Source organism: Globicephala melas, chromosome 16 (assembly GCF_963455315.2).
Source record: "Globicephala melas chromosome 16, mGloMel1.2, whole genome shotgun sequence".
NCBI lineage: Eukaryota > Metazoa > Chordata > Mammalia > Artiodactyla > Delphinidae > Globicephala > Globicephala melas.
Window position 1 is genome coordinate 43,926,987 of NC_083329.1, and position 16,576 is coordinate 43,943,562.

A 16,576-nucleotide genomic window follows, 5' to 3' on the forward strand; every position below is an offset into this window, starting at 1 on the left:
ATTCCTTTTTATGGCTGAGTAATATTCTATTGTATATATGTACCACATATTTATCCATTCCTCTGTTGACGGACATTTAGGTTGCTTACATGTCCTGGCTGTTATAAATAATGTTGCTATGCATATTGGGGTGCATGTGGTTTTTTGAATTATGGTTTTCTCTGGGTATATGCCCAGTAGTGGGATTGTTGGGTTATATGGTAGTTGTATTTTTAGTTTTTTAAGGAACATCCATACTGTTTCCCATAGTGGCTGTATCAATTTACATTCTCACCAACAGTGCAGGAGGGTTCCCTTTTCTCTGCACCCTCTCCAGCATTTATTGTTTGTAGATTTTTTTTTAAAATATAAATTTATTTATTTATTTTTGGCTGCATTGGGTCTTTGTTGCTGTGCGCAGGCTTTCTCTAGTTGTGGCGAGCAGGGGCTACGCTTCATTGCGGTGTGTGGGCTTCTCATTGCGGCGGCTTCTCTTGTTGCGGAGCACAGGCTCTAGCTGCACGGGCTTCAGTAGCTGTGGCTCAAAGGCTCTAGAGCACCGGCTCAGTAGTTGTGGCGCATGGGCTTAGTTGCTCTGTGGCGTGTGGGATCTTACTGGACCAGGGCTCGAACCCGGGTCTCCTGCATTGGCAGGCGGATTCTTAACCACTGCGCCATCAGGGAAGCCCCTGTTTGTAGATTTTTTGATGATGGCCAGCCATTCTGACCGGTGTGAGGTGATACCTCATTATAGTTTTGATTTGCATTTCTCTAATGATTAGTGATGTTGAACATCTTTTCATGTGTTTGTTGGCCATCTGTATGTCTTCTTTGGAGAAATGTCTGTTTAGGTCTTCTGCCCAGTTTTTGATTGGGTTGTTTGTTTTTTTGATATTGAGCTGCATGAGCTGCTTGTATATTTTGGAGATTGATCCTTTGTCAGTTGTTTTGCTTGCAAATATTCTCTCCCATTCTGAGGGTTGTCTTTTTGTCTTGTTTATGGTTTCCTTTGCTGTGTAAAAGCTTTTAAGTTTCATTAGGTCCCATTTGTTTATTTCTGTTTTTATTTTCATTACTCTAAGAGGTGGGTCAAAAAGATGTTGCTGTGATTTATGTCAAAGAGTGTTCTGCCTATGGTTTCCTCTAAGAGTTTTATAGTGTCTGGCCTTACATTTAGGTCTTTAATCCATTTTGAGTTTATTTTTGTGTAAGGTGTTAGGGAGTGTTCTAATTTTGTCCTTTTACGTGTAGCTGTCCAGTTTTCCCAGAATACCAAAAGGGAGGGGAGATTGATAGATAAAAGAAAATGGGCAGGATCTTGATATTTATCGAATCTAGGTTATGGATACATAGTGGCTCGTATTATTCTATGTTGTGTATAATTTGAAATTTCTCTAACAAAAAGTTTTTGCTATTGAGGATAGTAATAGTACCTACCTCATAGGGTTGCTTTGAGGATTAAAAGAGATAATTCAAATAGAAGGTTTATCACAGGACTTTGCATAGGTTGAGTCATATCTTGCAGGAGATCTTTGCTGAGTACTTTTCTGGCATTTCTCATTATTATGTGAGGTAGTATGTGGGATTAAACTATACAGGCTGTCTTGGAAACTGATTTTTTCACTCAACAATATTTTGTCAGCACATTTATGTAACATATGTCTATATCTATGTTGATATTTTTTTAGAGTTTTTTTTTTTTTTTTTTTTTTTGCGGTACGCAGGCCTCTCACTGTTGTGGCCTCTCCCACCGCGGAGCACAGGCTCCAGACGCGCAGGCTCAGCGGCCATGACTCACAGGCCTAGCCGCTCCACGGCACGTGGGATCCTCCCGGACCGGGGCACGAACCCGCGTCCCCTGCATCGGCAGGCGGACTCTCAACCACTGCGCCACCAGGGAAGCCCTATGTTGATATTTTTAATGGTTGCCTAGTATTTTGTCATATGGATTTACTATAATATATTTAACCACTCCTTATTAATAGTAAGAGTGTTGAACTTTATCTGAGCCCTTTGCTTCTAGAAAACAGCACAGGTTAAGAAATCCCCACAACTTTTGTTTAGGAGACTGTATAGTGTGACATAAGATAATGATGGCATTTCAATTTAGTGGAGGAACAAAAAGACTTTTCAATGAATGGTGCTGAAAAATTATCTATCCATTTGAGACAAACTTAGATACTATCTCATAAGATGTGAACTGTAAAGAATACATTACACAGTATTAAAGGCAAAACATTAAGGAACAAAACACAAAACTAAATTTTATGAGTTGAATTGTGTTCCCACCCGCCTTCATACGTTGACGTTCTAACCCCCAGTACTCCAAAATGTGACCTTATTTGAAATCGGGTTGTTGCAGATGTAATCAAGTTAAGATGAGGTTGTTAGGTTGGGCTCTAATCCAATATAACTAGTTGTCCTTATAAGAGGAAGTACCACATAAAGACAGAGACACACAGGGAGAATGTAAGCCAAGGATTGATGGCAACCGCCAGAACCTAGGAAGAGTCAAGGAAGGATTCTACCCAAAGTCTGAGGAGGAACCAACCCTGCTGACATGTTGGTTTTGTACTTCTGGCCTCCAAAAGTGTGACAAAATTAATTTCTGTTGTTTAAGTTTGTGGCACTTTGTTACAGCAGCCCTAGGAAACTAATATAATTACTATCTAATTTTACAACATTTCATTACTCCCAAAAGAAGCTCCATACCCAGCAATAGTATCTCTCCATTCCTCCTTTCCTCCATTTGCTAGCAACCATTTATCTATTTTTGTCTCTATGGAATTTGACATTTTGGACATTTCAGATAAGTCGAATCATACAGTATGTTATATTTTGTGACTGTCTTCTTTCACTTAGGATTATATTTTCAAAGTTCATTGATTATGTAGCATGTATCGGTACTTCATTAACTTTATTGCCAAATATTATTCCATTGTTTGGATATACCATATTTTGTTTATCCATTCACCGGTTGTTGTACATTTGTGTTATTTCCAGTTTTAGCTCTAATGAATAACACTGCTATGTACACTTATATACAAATTTTTGTGTGGATGTATATTTTCATTGTTCTTTGTTAGGTATCTAGGAATGGAATCATGGAGTGATATGGTAACTCCATATTTATCATTTTGAGGAACTGCCAGGCATTTTCCAAAGTGACTGCACTATTTTATGATCCTACTAACAACCAATGAGGATTCTGAATTCTCCACATTCTGATGGCTTCTTATTTCAGTTGAAATAAGAGCCAGTGTCTTTATAGTGGACTGAAAGGACCAACCTTGTATTAAGCAGAGTTCTCTAGAGAAACAGAACCAGTAGTGTGTGTATTTAATTAATTAATTGGCTCCTGTGGTTATGGAGACTTAGAAGTCCAATGATCTGATGTCTGCAAGCTGGAGAACTAGGAAAGCCAGTGGTATAGTTCAGTCTGTATCTGATGGCCTGAGAATTAGGGGAGCCAATGGCATAACTCCCAGTTGGAGGTCGAAGGCCTGAGAAGGGAGGAATGATATGCTGACGTAAGTCCCAGCATCTGAAGGTCTGAGGGCAGGAGAAGATGGATGTCTTAGCTCAAGTGGAGAGACCAAATTTGAAGGTCTGAGGGCAGGAGAAGATAGATGTCTTAGCTCAAGTGGGGAGACCAATCTCCCTTCCTCTGCTTTTTAAATTCTATTCAGACTCTCAGTAGATTGGATGTTGCCCACCCACATTGAGGAGAGCAGTCTGCTTTACTCAGTTCACCATTCATATATTAATCTCTTCTGGAAACACCCTCACAGGTGGGCCCAGAAATAATATTTTATAAGCTATCTGGGCATCCCTTAGCTCAGTCAAGGTGACACATGAAATTAGTCATCACAAACATGATCTGGTTTTTTCTTATGTCTTTAGTATTCCAACCTCATTGACCTGTTTCTGTTCCTCAAATAAACCAAGCACGCTCTCTGTAGTGGCTTTGCATCTACTGTTTCCTCTGCCTGGACCAGACTTCCCACAGATACACTCCTCCTTGTTACCTTACTTCCTTCGGACTCTGCTTGTATGATCTCTTATCAAAGAGGGCAGTTCATACAGCTCTGTATTGAATAAGAATCCTCCTCCCATCTCCTTACCTTGCTTTTGTTTAATCTCTCTCTTCCTGCCCCCTATTTGAATGTAAGGTCTTTGAGGGGAGGAACATTATTTTTTCACTGTGTTAAAGAGAAATTATTCTGACACTTGTTGAAACCTGCAAAGAGGGCTTTATTCAAGCCTACTGCAGTAGGGAGAGAGCTTGAACTTACCCCCAGTACAACAGGGACAAGTGGGGATTTATAGCCAACTGGCAGGGTGAGGGAGTAAATGGAAAATTACTAAGAAATTGGTTAGGTATCAAGGGGAGGTAGAAAGGAACTTGATTAGATACCAAGGGTGGGAGAATTCTTGATGAACTGTATTCGCAGGATTCTTTACTAAAATTGGATTCAGCAGGCCAAAGACAAGGTCTAGAGGAGAAGAGGATTCACAGGATCCTGACTAAAGTTTGGTGAAGGAGGGAGTCCTGACAACTGCTTTATCCTTAGCATCTAGAAAAGTGAGTGGCACATACTGGGGCATTGGTTAATCATTGTTAGGTTGGTGAATAAATGCTCCATTCAGAGGAATTTTCTTTTAAATGAAAAGTCCTAATTGAATGAAAGATATATTTTTCCTTCCTAAGCTGTCAAACTGCTGGATTTTATAAGTAGAATTTTTTTTTTTTTTTTGTGGTACGCGGGCCTCTCACTGTTGTGGCCTCTCCCGTTGCAGAGCACAGGCTCCGGATGCACAGGCTCAGCGGCCATGGCTCACGGGCCCAGCCGCTCTGCGGCATATGTGATATTCCCGGACCGGGGCACGAACCCGTGTTCGCTGCATCGGCAGGTGGACGCTCAACCACTGCGCCACCAGGGAAGCCCATAAGTAGAATTTTTTAATAATACATTTGTTAAAACGGATTCAATCTTGTTCCATCTTCTGTGTCAGTTAATGGTGAGAAACTAATTTTTAATGTTCTGGGTGCTATGCTTTTCTAACATGCTTTTTCTTTGATATTAAAACTGGATTACTTGGAAACAAACAAATGAACAAACCATAAATAGCTCCTCCAAAGTAACCTAAAACATGTTTTTCAGATCCAGACCAGTTTCTAGCAGTGGGTGCAAATCTTGGCTGAATATTAAAATCGTTTGGGAGCTCTGGGTGTGGTCCGATGCCAGGACCACACCCAGAGCATTAACGCAAAATCTGTGGAGTTGGGACCAAGGCGCAATTAATTTTTCAGTCTCTCCAGGTGATGCCAACGTGCGCAAATAGGATGAAGAATCTAAGACGCCGGACTGTATCCAAGACTACATTTCCCAGAGGCCTCCGCGGCCACTTCCGTTTCCGGCCCTGCCCGCCTCCGTTTGAGTAGAGCGCGGCACCGGCGTGCTCGGCTTGCACCAGTGTCTCTTCTGTGAGGAGAACAGTGAGGGTGGTCACGGCTCCTCAGCGTGCGCAGCTTTCTGGCCCAACCCTCCCAGCTAGGTCGTAAACGGCTGCCGCCGGACTGGGGCACAAAGACCTGGTGAGCTCCTCCTTTCCCCGAGGGGCAAGTTGAGGAAAGAGCGGGCTAGGAGGGGCGGGCAGATGTGAGCGGGGCCCCAACCCCAGGAGCCGTGCTGTCCCAGGTTTAAAGGCTTGCGCTGAGACCCAGGGATTGAGTCTCCGACGAGACTTTCCACATGTGTTGGCGAAGGTGCCTGACTGACTCACAGTCAGAGCTTGGCCTGGAGCTTGCTGCAAGGCCGGGCTCCAGGCAGGCGTTCCGTGCCCTTTCTTCCTGCGCTTAGCCACCTTCACCTCTTGACCTTTGTGGGGAGTAGGGAGGGTGGCGGACTGTTCTCGTTCAGTGTGCAGAGAGCGAGTTCTAGCTAGTACCGAACATGGAGGAACTTCCTCATATTTCCTTTCTTCTTCCCAAGTTGGCGTAGTCAAGATTCTTTGTCCTTGCCTGGGAGAACAGTTCAGGGGACAGACGGCCCCAAGACTACCAAGAACCCAGATCCAGGTAAGTTTGATTTTTCCTTTTCCTGAGAAATCTCTGTTGTTTCAAAATGAAGTTGGGTTTATGCCTCTTGCTTGGAAAATGCTCTGACCAGTGTATGGACCAAGCTGCCTGAGCCAATCCTGGAGTGGTTGTAGCTCTACAGAGACGGGGCCCCTCTCCCCACTGTCATCCCTTCATGTCCTTCTCTCTACCCATTACAGAGTCATTCACCAAATAGATTGTTGGTACCCATGCTTTCTAGAGTGCTAGAAAGTGAAACATACTTTGTAATAAGGTACAGCTGTTACCTCAAAGACATTGCTAACTCAGAGATAATGGAAAAACAGACACGTAGCATAAAAAGACGTAACAGGCTTTACGTTAATCATGAATGATACACATGACACAGCCATGGTAGTGCTCTCTTGACCTTCAGGGGTCAGAGGAGTCTTTAGGGTGGGGTGGTGGTAGTGGTGGTGATCATTACGGTTCTTACTGAAGAATAAATGAAATTTGCATATTTGGAGAGTTTGGGGTGACTAGGGGAAGGCGCTGCAACATGAGTGAAGCCGTTACATCTGAACCATGAATGAGCTAGCCCCAGAGAAAGTTGGAAACGTTCAGTGTCTAGAATGCCAGGTTGGAATTTGCCTTAATCCTGGAGAAAACTGGGTTTTGAAGGACTTTGAGAAGTTGACAGGAGGTAATGAACATTTTGAAGGAAGTAGTAAATAGTTGAGTATTTATTATGCAAACTAAGAGTAACAAAAATTTTTAAAAATTAAGGATTACGCATCTTCCTATCACCCTAGCGAATCAAATTATTTCATTTGAAACACCTTTGCATGTGTATATTTTAGACTTACCCATTTTTTCCTTTTAATATGCCATAGCTATTTCTTCTAGTTTGCTCCATAGTTTCATTACCACTTTCTGTAGCTCCTTTTTAATATTGTGTACTCAACCAGCCTGTGACCTTGAGCAAGTTTTTTCAACTCTCTGAGCCTTAGTATTCTTAGCTGTAAAATAGATATACTTTATGTAAGGCCAACTGGCCCGAGGCAGGGGAACGAAATCAGACTCACAGGTTGCATCAGACTGAAACTTTCTGGACCACCCAGTTCCAGGAACTGACCTGGGGATTTTCCGGACCACCCAGTTCCAGGAGCTGACCTGGGAACTTTCCACCCGGCCCAGCCTTCCCGCCTTTCGAGGGGCGGGACTAACGGTCCACGATACCCGAAGAGACCACCAAATAAGGAATAACCTGCGCCCTCCCAGATTCACAATACCCCTTTCCCTTCTTCCCCTATAAATTCTGCCCAAACCCTCGCCCAGGCGCGACTTCTCTGGCCCCTTTCTCTCGGACCAGTGAACCTCACCCGGGAGCGTTTCCAAATAAAGCTTGCTTAAGCTCTCCTCCGTTTCTTGGTGCCGTTCCTTGGTGCCGTTCCTTACACTTTATACATTTCTGGTGGAAATACAGAGAGATGTTGTATGTCTTAGGGCTCAGCACTGTGCCTGGTACATATTAGGTTGTTATTGCTATGAATGGCAATTAACAAATACATATTTATCGCTGTAAATTCTAGGATAAAGCCGGTATCATTTTGCATGTCTTTCAGTGTTTCTATTCATTTGTTGAATGACACATCCTTGAACATGCCCATGTGTCAGGCAGTGTTTTAGGCTGGGGAGACAGCAGTGACCCAAGTGGTCCCTGCCCTCCTGGAGCTCTCATTATAGAGTGTACTGACCATAAATCTAAACCTCTCCTGCCTGGCAGTGAGAAACCCTGTGAAAAAAAAAAAAAAGTGGGTCATGGGATAGCAAGTAGTAGAAAATGGGAGAAGATTAAAGAAGAACTTTCTGGCGAAGTGACATTTAAGCAATTTCACTTCATCCCTACTAAGTGAGGGATGAGCAAATACCAGGCCTGGTGGAACGAGCATGATAGGCATATTGGAAGAACATGAGGAGGGCAGTGTGATTGAAGTATGAGGGGTCACGAATCACTTCACTTTGCAGCCTCTTATCTTTTAATATTTCGTTCCTCTGAAGCAAGTCTGCTTTCCGAGGATGTCATATACGTTCCTCGTTGGTCCTTTCGTTAACTGTGTCCCACTTTTCTCCTCATAAACAATCTGAGCTATCAGAAGCTGACTTTGAATGTCTTGCCTTCCTTCTCCAGTGAGGCCTTCCTGGCTCCCTACCTCAGGGGCAAGGGAGTCAACGGTTCCTGGGTGAACGGAATTGGGTTTGATTTTGCAGGGATCACTGACATTTGGGGATGTGGCTGTGGCCTTTACCCAGATTGAAGGGAGACACCCGGATGCTGCTCAGCGGGCCCTGTACAGGGATGTGATACTGGAGAACTATGGGAATCTGGTGTTTGTGGGTAAGGATTTTTTTCTCTTTAACCCAAAATTGGTCTGCTGGGCAACTGTGCATTTTCACAGGGTTAATGATTTGGGGGTATTTAAACTCTTAAAACGGGAGGTTTTTGTTTGTTTGTTTGTTTTTACCGTGGGCTTAGAGGCTGGAGTTCATGCTCCTTTCACTCAGAAAGGTCAGAGCCGTACGGAGTTTAAGATGGGCAGCTTTGTGTGCAGTCTAGCCCAGTTCTCTAAATTTTGCATGTCCCCATTCATCTGCCACCAACAATAGGAGTTTCCTGTCCTCAAAGAGGCCTGGTTTTCTAACTGACTTCCACTCCTTCATTTCTATGACTGTGATTTGGATGTCCTTGATACCACCCTCTAGGCCTTCCTGACATATCCATGCTCTGTGTAGACCCCAAGTTGAGACTGAGATTTGGGATAACTCCTTGTGCTCATAACCACAGTCATGTTCCTTTTCTTTCTCTGTGAACAGGGCTTCTCTCTTCCAAACCCAAGCTAATAACCCAGTTGGATGGAAGAGCCATGGATGGAAGTATAAGGGGTTCCATCAGGTACTTATACAGGTGAGTGAGTCCGGAGCTCAGCACACAGAACAGTGAGGAGGGAGTTCTTGGTCAGAAGGCTCATCTTAGAGAGTCCACGTCCATGCAGAAGGGCTGTGGCAGTTGACACTAGTTGCCTCTTTTTAACGTCATCCTCATGTCAAATGACTTGCCATTTTTCTCATTCTTTCTACTCCTGCTCCTTTCACAAGGGCCTCCGGCCTCTGACTTCACACCCGGAAATCAGTCTCTTTATGTGTTGTTTCCCTCCCCATTTTCAGGCACTTGTCAGGCTACACTTTGTTCCTGCCTTCTGTCCATTCTCAGTGTCTTCCAAATTCTCCTATGGTTAGCTAGACGAATGGCTATTTAACCCTTTCTAGTTTTAATATCCATATCCCTGATCATACAGTGGGGCAGTGGCAGATTCCAGTTATAAGCATATTTTCCTGACTATCAGGTGATTACTATTTTTGGCAAAGAAACTGATAGGGAAGCACTTTCTTCCCTTTCCCTCTGGTCTTCTTTTATTTCTTTTCTCTGTTATCATTTGCCCTTGGTTCTCATTTTTTTCTGTGTATACTTTGCATAAATTTATATATGTCACTTTCTCCATGTCATCGTTCAGTTCTGAATCTTTAAACATGGATATTTCTCTCACCTAAAATGTGTATCCTTCTTTTAAAACGTGAATTGTCATTTTTCCTATATCATCTTCAGGGAAACTTTTATAATTGTGTTTCATGGAAAATACCAGTGATGCATAATCTTGCTTAAACTGTTTTTTTTTTCCTTTAGACCTCTAAACTATTCTTTTTTAAAATTGAAATATAATAGACATATAACATTATATTAGTTTCAGTTGTACAATGTAATGATTTAATATTTGTATATATTGGGAAATGATCACTATAATATGTCTAGTTAACATCTGTCACCATACATAGTTACAAAAATTATTTTTCTTGTGATGAGAAGTTGTAAGGTTTACTGTCTTAGCAACTTACAGATATGCACTACAGTGTTATTAACTAGAGTTGCCATGACTTATTTTATAACTGGAATTGTGTGTGTGTGTGTGTGTTTTAATGCTTTTCAGTAATTCCATTTGTTTTCACTATGTTGAACATTTCCCCCCTAAATGCTTGTGTAGATTCTTTATAGAGTAACAGTAGTAACTCAGTCTTCCTTATTCTTTAATCTTTCTGTTTAAATTTTGGTATTGGGTTGGGATAGATAGATGTTATTATACAAGGAAGTATTAATCCATGTCTTTTATTAAGAAATATTCTTTTAAATTCAGCATAGATATTGAATTTTATCAAATGCCTTTTCAACATATATGGAGATGACATCTGTCTTTTCCCTTTTGGTTGTTAATATGGTACATTTTATTCTTAATTATCTTAATGACTTGTCATTCTTAGTAGAACCCCACTTGGTCATGGCATATTACATTATTCTTTTAACATGTCAGTAGATGATACTCTTTGCTAATGTTTTATTTAAGTTTTTGCATTGATACTTACAAGAAATTTGTTTATATTTTTCTTTTTCATTGGGCCATTTTCATTGAGTTTTGATTTAAATTTTGTAATAATTTTTGTGAAAATTTTTGATCCTTCCTGTTTTCATTCTGTGTTATAATTTAATTCACATGATAACTGGTTCCCTGAAGGTTTGGGTGTTTTTTTTTGTTTTTCTTGTTTTTTTTTAAACTTGTTTTTTGTGGTAGCAGGGGAGAGGAATTGGGGGGTAATTCTTTAGCAGTATTCTCTCTTATATAGTAACTTGGCCAACTAGATTTTTGCTGTCTCTTGAAACAGTTTTGGTAATTTACATTTTCCTAAAAAATATCCAGTAATTAAAGTTCTCAAATTTATCTGCATAGTATTGAACAAAGTAGACTTTTATGATTCTACATATATCCTTTACATTTATGGTTACTTTTATCCTATATATTCATGGTTACTTTCTTATGATTTACATTATTTATTTATTTTTTTCCATTTTCCCCCTTTCATTAGCTTGTTTTACTTTTTATAGACTCTTAGATGTATTTACTAGTGTTACTGTTTTCTGTTTTATAATCTTTAACTCCTTTTTTTCCCCTTAGGTTTATTTACTTTTTCTAACCTTTTATAGCTGATTAATTAATCCATTGAATTTTCTTCTTATTTATGTAATATAAATATTTAAAGCTGTAAACTTCTGTTTGTTCAGTGTTTTGGTCGTATTGTAGTTTTTATTGTCATAATTTTTTAGATATTTTGCAATTTGTATTTTGATTTCTCTGATCAAAATATTAAGAGAGTCATAAGCTAACCTTCCTTTTTCTTTCTTGAAACTTTTTAAAATTTAACACATATATAGAAGAGTAGATTATATATATATGGTCTAAATTGGTATTTTTGAAATGAATATTCATGTAACCTGCACTCAGCTCAAGAAAGAGAAAACTGACAGTACTCTACTAAATCATACCTGATCCCTTCTAATCATTAGCCACACTCTCCTCCTCCCCCTGAACTAACACTATTTATTTTGGCCTGTTTTTTTAACTTTATATGAATGGAACTGTATATTTTTTTGATGTGGCTTTTTATGCATAACATTTTGTGAGATTCATTCATTTTCATGCATTGTCCTTCCTGTGGATCATTAGAATGCATGTTTAAACATAATTGCTAGGCCCCACCCTCAGCACTTTTTATTCATTAGGTCTGAAATGTGGACTGAAAATCTCTACAAGTTCTTAGGTGATGCTGATGCTGTTGTTACTGATCTGGAGACCAGGCTTTTAAAACTACTGCAATAGAGTATTTCATTATCTCATATTTTGGATGGATATTGGGGATGTTTCTAGCTTTTGAGAATTACAAATGGTATGAACGTTTCATATATGTTATTGCTTGGTTCATATGTGGATACATTTCTTTTGGGTTGGGATTTCTAGTTTATAGCATATGCATATATTCAACTTTAGTACATAATGCCAAATAGTTTTTCAAAGTTTTGTACCTATTTATGTGAGAGTACTCATTGTTCCATATCCTTGTCAACACTTAATATTGTCAGTCCTTTGAAGTTAATTGTTCTTTGGGTGTATCGTGTATCTCGTAGTGTCTTTCTTTTTTTTTTAGAACTTTATTTTACTTTTATTTATTTATTTATTTATTTATTTATGGCTGTGTTGGGTCTTTGTTGCTGCACGCGGGCTTTCTCTAGTTGCAGAGAGCGGGGGCTACTCTTTGTTGCGGTGCGTGGGCTTCTCATTGCGGTGGCTTCTCTTGTTGCAGAGCATGGGCTCTAGGCGCGCAGGCTTCAGTAGTTGTGGCTTGCAGGCTCTAGAGTGCAGGCTTAGTAGTTGTGGTGCACGGGCTTAGTTGCTTCACAGCATGTGGGATCTTCCCAGACCCGGGCTTGAACCTGTGTCCCCTGAATTGACAGGCAGATTCTTAACCAATGTGCTACCAGGGAAGTCCCTCATTTTGTCTTAATATCCATATCCCTGATATCTAATGGGGTGGAGGACATTTCAAATGTTTATTGGCCATTATATGTCATCTTTTATGGAGTGTCTATTAAAAAAAAACTCTTTGTTGATTATATATGTTGTATTGCCCTTCTCTCTGTGGTTTGCTTTTCACTAACAGTGGCCTTTTGATGAATGGGGGTTTTAATTTTAATGAGCTCTATTTTATTAATCTTTTCCTTTCTTGTCATTGTGTTTTGTGTACTGTTTAATAAAACTTTCCTTTCTTCAAGTTTATAAAGATACTCTTCTGTGTTAACTTTTAGAAGCTTTATTGATTATCTTTTACATTTAGATTTGCCATCCTGTTAGAATTGATTTTTGTGCATGGTATGAGATAGGGTTCATGTTTACTCCTCCCTCCCCCCAATATGCCAGTGTAGTCTCCTTTTCACTGCTGCTCTGCAAAGTTACCTTTGTCACAGAACATGAATCCATAAGAGTGCCTTTCTCTTCATATGACTGATTTGCTTCCACTTACCTTTACAATCAGAATCTTGAAATTTTCTCTAGCTTAATCATTACACATTAAATACATATCCCATCAAAGGCTATTTGAAGGATCTGGGCTGTTTATTACCAGACTTCACCTCCAATTTTGCATTTAAAAAATAAGTCTTAGCTCTAGTATCTGATGAATGGAATTTCTCTTCAGGCTAATAAATATAAATGTATATAAAAATAAAAATATATGTGTGTGTGTGTGTGTGTATATCTTTATCTCTGAGCCATTAAATGTTGGTTGTCTGCTAAATTCTCACAGAGGAATGTTATTCTCAAATTCTTGGAGATGTACAGTGTTATATTACAATGTTGTCAAATGTACCTCCCTATAGGAGTCTGTCCTAGTAATCCTGGCTTGCTTTGTGATACTTGGTTTTCTCCCCAAAGTTGTGTTTATCCTCAAATTTTTATCTTTTTTTCTTTTTTGGTGTTGCCTGTGTTACCTTCCTAACTTACCAACTTATTAGATGCTCCTTGCATTCTTTAAACACAATATTTATAACTTCTGTTTCCTTAGATCCTATTTACTTCTCCCATTTTTAGTCTTGCCATCTTTTCTTAGCAATAATCACAAGTGGGATGAATTAATTTTACATGACCTTTAGTTGTACAGAATAGAATGTTATTCTTATCCATGTGCAGCTCTCATTTTCAGTATTTCAACATAGAGAACATTTGAATTAAAAAATTTTTTTTCAGTTCAGGAGTACATATTTGAAACAAAGATGTCAGCCCTACAGCAAAATACTTCTGAGAGATCTGATTTGGGAGAACAAACAAAAAGTGTCATGATGGAAAGAGGCCTGGATTGGGAAGGCAGAAGTTGCATAGAGAAGACACACTATAAATGCAAGGAATGTGGGAAAGTCTTCAAATATAATTCCTCCTTTATTAGCCACCAGAGAAATCGTACTGCTGAGAAACCCCATAAATGTAAAGAATGTGGGATAGCCTTTATGAGCAGCTCATCCCTTTTAAAGCATCATAAAATTTACATAGGCAAGAAATGTTTCAGATGTGTTAAATGTGGGAAATTTTCTCAAGAAGCAGTCAACATTTGTTAATCATCAGAAAATTCATTCTAGAGAGAAACTCCATAAATGCAATGAATGTGGAAAATTTTCAGAAATAATTCTATTCTTTTAAGTCACCAGAGACTTCATATTGGTTAGAAACCCTACAAATATAATGATTGTGGGAAAGCCTTTGCTCAGAATTCAGGCCTTGCTCATTATGTGAAAATATATAGTGGAGAGAAGCCATTTAAATGTAATGAATGTGGGAAAACTTTCAGGGATAACTCAGCTCTCTTGTAACATCAGAGAATACATACTGGTGAGAAACAGTATCAGTGTAATGAATGTGGAAAATGCTTTATTTAGGAAAAGCTCAAGTCATGTTAGTCATCAAAGAATGCATACAGGAGAGAAACCTTATCTCTGTAGTAAATGTGGAAAATCAGGTATAGCTCATCCTTTGCTGGACATCAGAAAACTCATAGTGGAAATAAACCCCATCAATAAACCCCATTACATCAATGTAATGACCGTGGGAAAGCCTTTAGCAAGAGCTCAGCCCTTACTGAACATCAGAGAATTCTTACTGGAGAAAAGCCCTATTGCTGTAAGAAATGTGGGGAATCCTTCAGGCATAGCTCTGGCCTTGCTGAACATCAGAAAATCCATACAGGAGAAAAACCTTATGAATGTAATGAATGTGGGAAGGCTTTTCCTCAGAATTCAAACCTCAAACAACATAAGAAAATTCATAACAAAGAGCCATCAAATGTAGTTAGTTTGGTAAATCATGCAGAGATAGTTTATTCCTTTTTGACCCTCAAGGAGGAGACATTCAATAAATTATACACTTAATGAATATATCTGTGACCCTCTATCCTGGAAAACTTCTCACTTGTGAGGATGTTCATTGTAGTATGGTTTGTACTAGCGAAATATTTGAAGAACTTAAATGTAGCAAGAACCTAAATGCTACTATGTAGCAAGTGAAAAGAATGAGGTAGAGCTCTATATACAACCATAGATATATCTCCATGATACCTTGATAAGGTAAAAAAGCAAATTGCAAAGAATTAATATTGTGAAAATGGCCATACTACCCAAAGCAATCTACAGATTTAATGTGATCTCTATCAGATTACCCATGACATTTTTCACAGAGCTAGAACAGATAATCCTAAAATTTACAGGGAACCACAAAAGACCCAGAATTGTGAAAGCAATCCTGAGAAAAAAGAACAAAGCTAGAGACCTAACTCTCCCAGACTTCAGACAATACTACAAAGCTACAGTAATCAAAACAGCATTGTATTGGCACAAAAACAGACACGTAGCTCAATGGAACAGAATAGAGAGCCCAGAAATAAACCCAAACACCTATGGGCAATTAATCTTCTACAAAGGAGGTGAGAATATACAATGGAGAAAAGATAGTCTCTTCAGCAAGTGGCGTTGGGAAAGCTGGACAACTGCATGTAATAAATCAATGAAGTTAGAACATGCCCTCACACCGTACACAAAAATAAATTCAAAATGGCTTAAAGACTTAAATGTAAGACACCATATAACTCCTAGAAGAGAGCATAGGCAAAACATTCTCTGACATAAGTCATAGCAGTGTTTTCTTAGGTCAGTCTCCCGAGGAAAAAGAAATAAAAGCAAAAACAAACAAATGGGACCTAATCAAACTTTGCATAGCAAAGGAAACCATAAACGAAACAAAAAGACAACCTGTGGACCAGGAGAAAATATTTGCAAACAATGTGACTGAGAAGGGCTTAATTTCCATAATATACAAACGGCTCATACATCTCAATTAAAAAGAATAAAAATGAAATCCCAATCAAAAAATGGGCAGAAAACCTAAATAGACATTTCTCCAGAGAAGATGTTCAGATGGCCAATAGGCACATGAAAAGATGCTCAGGATTGCTAATTATTAGAGAAATGCAAATCAAAACTGCAATGAGGTATCTCCTCACGCCGGTCAGAGTGGCCATGATCAAGAAGTCTACAATAAATGCTAGAGAGGGTGTGGAGAAAAGGGAACCCTCCTACACTGTTGGTGGGAAGGTAAATTGATACAGTCACTATGGAGAGCAGTATGGAGGCTCCTTAAAAACTAAAAACAGATACCATATGATCCAGCAGTCCCTAATTTAAAAAGATACATGCACCCTAATGTTCATTGCAGCATTATTTACAGTAGCCAAGACATGGAAGCCACTTGTGTCCACTGACAGATGAATGGATAAAGAAGAGGTGGTATATAGATACACATATATATGATGGAATATTACCCAGCCATAAAAAAGAATGAAATAATGCCATTTACAGCAACATGGATAGACCTAGAGATTATCGTATTTAGTGAAGTAAGAGAAAGACAAATATATGATATCACTTATTTGTGGAATCTAAAAGAATGATACAAATGAACTTATTTACAAAACAGAAACAGACTCACAGGCATAGGAAACAAACCTATGGTTACCAAAGGGGATAGCTGAGGTGGGGATGGGGGGGAAATAAATTGG

The 16,576-nt window shown here is 39.3% G+C and overlaps 1 protein-coding gene across 1 annotated transcript in view; it reads left to right on the forward strand.

The window, feature by feature from the left end:
* Positions 1-16,344, forward strand: part of ZNF485 (zinc finger protein 485) — a 24,740-nt gene extending 8,396 nt beyond the window's left edge. The window contains 9 exon segments of the mRNA XM_030844034.3: positions 5,294-5,578; positions 5,976-6,061; positions 8,312-8,438; positions 8,915-9,005; positions 13,723-14,057; positions 14,059-14,140; positions 14,143-14,396; positions 14,398-14,479; positions 14,482-16,344. Of these exon segments, the coding sequence (XP_030699894.3) occupies positions 13,749-14,057; positions 14,059-14,140; positions 14,143-14,396; positions 14,398-14,479; positions 14,482-14,894 (1,140 nt within the window). The 5' untranslated portion in view covers positions 5,294-5,578; positions 5,976-6,061; positions 8,312-8,438; positions 8,915-9,005; positions 13,723-13,748 and the 3' untranslated portion in view covers positions 14,895-16,344.
* The last annotated feature ends 232 nt before the right edge of the window (positions 16,345-16,576 follow it).